General features: G+C 44.1%; 1 protein-coding gene across 3 annotated transcripts in view; it reads left to right on the top strand.

Annotated features, from left to right (window-relative positions):
* Positions 1-2,619: 2,619 nt before the first annotated feature.
* Positions 2,620-7,141, top strand: part of syn2b (synapsin IIb) — a 53,147-nt gene continuing 48,625 nt past the window's right edge. Inside the window, exon 1 of one of the 3 annotated variants that reach the window (XM_086117335.1) lies at positions 2,620-3,491. In XM_086117335.1, coding sequence (XP_085973461.1) covers positions 3,055-3,491 — 437 coding nt within the window. In that variant the 5' untranslated portion in view covers positions 2,620-3,054. The remainder of the gene's footprint in view (positions 3,492-7,141) is intronic. The other 2 variants (XM_086117337.1, XM_086117334.1) reach the window with 2 other exon arrangements.

Here is a 7,141-nt window from a genome sequence, read left to right as displayed (position 1 = left end):
AAAATACTCGCATGATGGCAACAGCAAAAAGACATTTATTTACTCAACTTCACTGTGTTGCATCCTTTGTGGATGTTGACCTCAACTCATGTCATACTGTGCTTCTTTCAAAAGCGCCTCTGCTGGTGACCGCTAAGAAGTGCAGTCCATTTTCCCTCAATTGCTTCAAGACGCGATGAATCAACAATCATTGCATCAACTAATTGGTTCTTATACCCATCCTTATTTGCAGCAATTCTTATGAAACATTCTTATGCAATTTCTCTGATATTAGACACCCACCCACATGCTTATCGAATGGAGTCATGCACACAATAACTACAAGAATCCTTCCAGCTTGCTGCACCCGTTGCCATGGAGATTACCATTGCTGTCCGTGCCATCGTGATGGAACATCAAAAGCACCGCCATCATTAACCACATGCACACACATACACACAGGCTTGTGTGGATGCACAGATGCTGCACAATCCTCTGGCAAGATGGAAGGACTGACTAGTTTTTGATCCCCCCCCCCCAACCCCCCAATTCTAAAAACACATAAAACATTAGAAGAACTGATATAAAATTGCTCTATGTACATTCAGATTTTTAAGTCTAGTATGGCCTAATAATGACGCTTAAAAAATACAACTGCCCCTACTCCTCCTAGAGCCATAAAATGAGCAATGTGTCCATTATTGAAGTGTTTCAAATGTCTTGTCCTTGGAGTCCAGATAAAGTCTTCCCCCAACATTGTAAGCGACAAAGCAGGTGAATCCCCTCTCCCCCACCCTTAAAAAAGGCATCTGACAATTTACCAGAGCAAGGTGAAAATTAGGATCAGATAATAACACATTTATCTTTCGAATTGTTGAAGCAGCATGTGGCTCATTATCCAAGGTTATTTCTGAATAGGGGTCTACTCCATGTAACTGGAAACAATTCTGTTTGTGGTCAGGAGGCAGCTCTTTGCTTTGCGTAAGTGGCACTGCAGGTGCCGTATTAGTCTGAAAACACTGCGTTTAGTAAGGCAATTCTTGGTGTTTCCCAGGATCTATGAGGAAATCTCAACAACTAAGCTCTAGCTCCAGCTTTCTAATGCACACGGTCTAAATATAGGCCATGTTTTGCTTTGACGGCCAACTGTCAACTTGCTTGCTTGCATTTACTATTATATAACCCTGATTTGAAAATGCACAATGTGTGCCATGAAACATGTAAGCCAGGACAAGCTCATAGGATGTCGTTTCAGTTCACACGGCAAGCTCGATGACTCACCGCAGTGCCCTCACGCATCACCGAACAGCAACCGGGAAGGGGGGGGGGCAGCTCTTCCAGGGTTGGCTTGAATGTGCAGACCTACGTTTGCATGTTTTACGAAGGAGTGCGTTTGTAATTCAACTGTGAGAATAACACTATCAGATATCTTTTGGGATTTTATTTTTTATTTTTTGCTTTCTTCCTGTTTTGTCAGCTGATAATTTTCTCTCCACAGCGATGTAAGATTTTATGAGAGGTCAATCAAACCATGCAAATTAACTGGGGCACCAGTCATCATGAGCAAAGCATGTCAAAAGACAAGAATCTGTTGTTGGTGTTCGTTCGGGCTGGGAGTTTAATTTTTTTTTAAAAACTACCTTAGTGTCGTTTAAAAGGTTGTGTTGTATTTGTCTTGCATTTTAAATGAGGTGATCCGTCTCTTCTGACAGATGTGGTGCATTCTGCCGACAGCACGTCCTACCCTTTAGGTGAGTAGCACTGTGTCAGATGAAGAAGAAGAATCAAATAACCAAAAGAGTAAAAAAAACAGTCGCGTGCAGCTTTGATGTGAAAAGTCTTCTGCTACAACTTTGATATGAGTGTACTGATTTTCCCCCAAAACTTTCTTTGCATTCTGCGTGCGCAGTACGGCACCAACATTAGCAATAGCATTGGCAGCTAGCAGGAAGACTCAAGCTCTCATTTTCTGCACATCCATCAACAGATTCGCACCCCTGAATCGTGAACTGCAGCTGTGAAAGCGCCCTTCCATTAAACGACGAATAGAGGTGAACTGCATGAAAAGCTTCTTAACAATGGCCGACACAGATAGGATAACGTTCATAGTCGTCGACATCATCTGAAGGGTTCTCCCTTTGAAATCTCTGAGGTGCACCTCATTATCTCCACCTTCTTTTCTAATAGAGATGATAGAGATAGAGGTAATAAAGATGTATTGTGTTTGTTTCAGACTGAAAGTGACACCGCAACAAAGAGCTGCTGCGAGGTAAAGATCTCACATGTGCTGTGTGTGCTGCAGTGACTCGGCAAGAGATGATACAAAAACACACAAAATCGTATGAAGAAAAAAAAACAGTAAGCATCGCTGCCATTGGTGTTTTCACACCTCTCCTCTTTCCCATGCAAATAAGAAACGATCTGATACAGAACAGGAAGGATGGATGATGTCTCAAAAGGTGGTGGTGGGGGGGGGGGTTTACATGTTTAAGCGACGGATGGAACACTAAGTAGGAAACCCCTTCTACTGGTTGCACACGGCACACAGTACTGCCGGGCTGCAGCACGACACGCATTAATATACACACACAGGAGTGGTGTATGATGTAGGAGGAGGAGGAGGGGCGAGCTATGGAGTGAGCGCAAGAGGAAGGGGCTGCGATAAGCTGAGCGAGCAGCATCCCTTCATTCGGCTCGCAGGAAGTAAGGAAGCGGCAACCTTAGTTTGAGGACGGAAGAGCAGCAGCATCTCACCCACAGGGGGCGACGACACCCCTCTCTCTCTCTCTCTCTCTCTCTCTCTCTCACACACACACACACACACACACATACGCATCGCACACATGCATTCGTGAGAAGCCCGGCAGGAGGAACAACAGCGTGGAGAGCAGTCTCCTGAAGACTGGAGCAGGGCTGCGTCCATCGCTTCCATCCATTGCTCCCTATGCTCTCAGCCATTCTTCGCTTGACCTCGGATTCTCACCTCTCCGCTTCAACGTGAACCTCTCCGTCCGCTCGTGCGTGTTCTTGTTCGACGACTAACCAAAAGAAGGATCAGGAATTCCCAACGCCGCCATGAACTTCCTCCGACGCCGCCTCTCCGACAGTAGCTTCATGTCCAACCTGCCCAATGGCTACATGTCGGACCTCCAGAGGCCAGACCCACCTGCGCCCCCTCCTCCGACCGCCTCGTCCCCATCCCAGCAAGGTCCCGCCGCGTCCCAGGCTCCTGCCCAGTCTCCCACCCAAGGCTCCTCTCAGGCCCCCGTCAGCTCGCCGGCTCCTCAAGAGCGCCGCCTATCCCAGCAGGCTCAACAGCAGCCTCAACAGGCCCAGTCCTCGGCCTCCTCTGGTGGCTCCTCTGGGTTCTTCAGCTCCTTCAGTTCCATCACCAATGCAGTCAAGCAGACAGCGGCGTCTGCTGCCGGTTTTGTGGAACAGTCAGCTCCCTCTCCTTCCCTTTCCAAGAAGTTTAAGATCCTCCTAGTCATTGATGAGCTGCAACATGAGTGGTAAGTGACTTTTGGGATGGTAGGTAGGTCTTTATGGTGTGCTCTTCGAGTTTGGTGCAGTCATATGCCAAACTGACCATTGGCAAAGCTAAGTGCAGTCCTAAGTAATCAGCACCACATACATGGAATATTATTGTCATTTTTGTTGTTGCTCCATTTTACACTCACCAGATAAGCTCCCAAAATAGAAAAAGCCTCGTAGTTGAGTTTTTCCTCAAGGGGTCACATGTATAGTGCTTGCTTTCACCAGCCTGCGTATGTGTGCATATGTCAGAGAGCTGTGAGTAAGTGTTTCATCCCTGGATAGCTCACATTGGTGAACGGGTTATTATCCTTATGCTAACAGCACATAAATCACCCGCTGTCATCGAAGGGGCATGTAAGCACTGAATAAATCATCACGCTAGACGGATGTATTGTGTAATAACATTTGTGATTCCCGGGTGGCTTTCTGGCACTTCAAGTCACATGTCAAGTATGTGGATTGCATACCTGTCAACTCATACGGTTTAGCCATAGTTCATACGGATTTTGTGGTGAATCTTACATATATGGCCGTATCGCACAAATCATACGGATTCTGAACATTTCCGTTTTTTTTTTCACCAACTCCAAATCATTTGGAGTTGGTGAAAAGTAACACAGGAATACAACTCTGAACACAGTAATGCCACTAAGTAGAATGATGATTAGACATTAACCAGACATTGTATTATGGAGATCTACAATAAATATAATTGAAAATTTCGTGGGGTTTTTTCTGCCGTTATTTTGACATATAAAATGCTTTGGTATGTTATAAGGATTTTTTTGCTCTTTATAAGGATTTTTTTGGTAGTTTATACAGGTTGGCGCTCCAAAAAGTTGACAGGTATGGGATTGGATAGTAAACTCTGTTGTTGGAGATCGATTGTGTGATGCGTTGTATGAGATTGTGTTATTAGTGATAGTGTCAGAGCAAGTGATTTGGTGGACGTCGTGTCCTGCCTGACACAGGCATTTTGTGTACCTCAATATCGGTTCTATGAGTTGATCAATTATCAATACCGCCTTTGCCGTTCAGAGTCACAGAATCTATCCTAGCTTATTCCGATCAGATCAAAAGGCAGACTGCACCCATGACTAGATCAATCGCTGAGAAAATGAAGCCACTCCTCTCACTGTAAGGATTCGACATGCATTCTTCTTGGTTCCATCCATCAAACAGGAGCACTTCATGGATCATAGGCCACCACCATGGCAGAACAATCATGGCCTCTTTCACACAGAGATACAGCGAAATAGTAACACCGCAGCCATAACAGAAGATCTGGCAATAAATCATCAATGCCATTTACACCATGAACGAGAGCTATTGCCTCAACTGTGTCAGCTTTTTATCTCGCAATCAGTCTATTAAATATATGTCAACATTAGCCTCGGCATCTGGTGTCACATATAGAATACTTTGCGGGCCGCGGGAAATGCTTTCAAAACAACGGCGCAGGAGAATTGAGTGTCAAGTATGAAACTTCACACCCCTCTCCCACCATTTCAGCATTCACAATTTATACAGGCATCATCGGGTCTCTGTAACAGCCGGCTAAAGGTGGAGGAGACTCGGTCCTTCCATTCCACATTGGTGCTGTTTAAACACAACACTGACCCAGTTAAAGGAGGATACATCGAGATTTTAACACGCAGCGCAATCCAGGATCTTAGAGAAACACGGCAGGAAACAGCCAAGTGAACCAGCGGTAACTACAGTGGCTAGCTTATTGTGTTATCAGGTCACAGGGTGCATGAAAGGGTTAAAAAAAAAACAACAGTCCAATGAATTTTATAAGGTACATCACAGTCATATAGCAGAAATACCGACAATCAGCCACCTACCTATATTCTGCGTACGCTGCATATAATTCAGAAAAAGGCGGGACATAGCCGTAACGGCGTCCAGTTTCACAGAGTGACACAGCATCCTGCAATCAGATGATTAGATGATTCTAGTAACAACATCTGGTGTGACATAAAAAAAATACTTGCCAGACAGAGATAATTGTTTTTTTACCAAAGCGGAAAATTGAATGTTGGATATGAAATTTCCCATCCGGTCCCGCAATCAAAATATGGTGACATTTAGGCCACATGCTTGTCTCTTCCTCTTTCAGTTTTTCAGCCAAAGCCAAAAAAACCCACACACATATAACCGTGTTTTCAGGGAAAAATGAACAGAAGTTGACAGTCACAGTGGCTCCTATACTGCCTTGAAATGTGTAATAACAGGTCAGCTTCTTATAACGATATACTTCGACTTGCTGGGCACTTTAAAGTATACAAAAACGCAACACAACCAGTTGCTTCTTCATTTGTGTTCAGTATCAGCGCGAGCTTTTGAACGCTCCATATTTGGATAGAATCGTTCAGTTTCCTGCCACAGTCACAATCTGTGGCTCAGCTGACATCGGTGATGACCACACAAACGGATTTGTGATTGTAAACGCTGAACCGTTTTAACATTTACACTTGTCAGCCACAATTTTTTTTTTTCCATTCAGATCTGGAAGGAAAATTTACTTTTAACACACCACACACATCACATAGAAATCGCTTTGAATAATCGTTTAGGCATCAGTGAGTCAGGCTTTTGTTGAGTTTGTCAGTAGGGAAGAGGGAGGGGGAGGAGAGATGCTCTGTGCTACGAGTAGGCAATGTGTCGACTTCACCACTCCACTGTGATGGTTATAGCTTGAGGTCGAATAGCTGCCAATGACATGTTTTGGCAACAACATGGCCGCCCATTAAAAAAAACTTCAAGTTGTTGAACCCCTACTCGGCAGCCCTCTTTAGTCATTGCATCTTGACCATTTTGAAACAAGGACTTAATGTCGCGCTCGTCTGCCCCAACGCAAACTGAAAATGAAAACATGAAAAAAAATGTTTTGAAACCCCGCAACCGTAGTGGTGTCATGAGTAACAAACGGTGGAAATTGAAGAGGAATCATTTTCACTGTTACAATAACTCCTAGAAATGACGTCTTTTACAACCTCCAACATTTTGCATGTGACTGCGTGTTTTATTCAAGGAGGTACCAGTACACAGTGCTGGCCTGAATGCGAATATGAATGGCAGCTCTGCAGTATGTTAATCCTGCGTCTCCTGCTGCGAGTGTTTTGGTGGCATATGATTGGATGGCGGCCACCCATGGATGCGGTGACGACCAAATGTGAGAAGGCGCCGCAGCCTGCATCCATAAAAGCATTGCATTTGAATGCATGGCTGAACAGAATGCAGTTCTCCTTTTATGTGATCTGTGCTGTTTGTATTTCATTTGCAAAATACGCAAGGCTCTGATTTAGATTATTTCTGATTTACGTTTATAATATAGGCTACTTGTGCATATGGATGTGTTTGCAATCATTTGTGCTTGATGAATGCAGTGACTTGTTGCAAATCTGTGATCCTAAAGGTCTGAAGGGCAATCTTAATTGCAAATCTACTCTGCGTCATGAAAAGAAAATGGTAACGTCAGAAAATTACAATTCATATTAAGAAGATTCCATATGATAATAAATTAAATCTCACTTCTATCATTGCTTCTGGCATATAAGCCAGAGAGACGTTCTACTAATGTTATTGATTTTCCACTTGGCCAAGAACAACACATGAGACG

The sequence above is a fragment of the Hippocampus guttulatus genome, chromosome 8, assembly GCF_054856545.1.
Source record: "Hippocampus guttulatus isolate MCC_2025c chromosome 8, RoL_Hgut_1.0, whole genome shotgun sequence".
Lineage (NCBI taxonomy): Eukaryota > Metazoa > Chordata > Actinopteri > Syngnathiformes > Syngnathidae > Hippocampus > Hippocampus guttulatus.
This window is presented reverse-complemented; position numbering and strand designations above follow the sequence as displayed.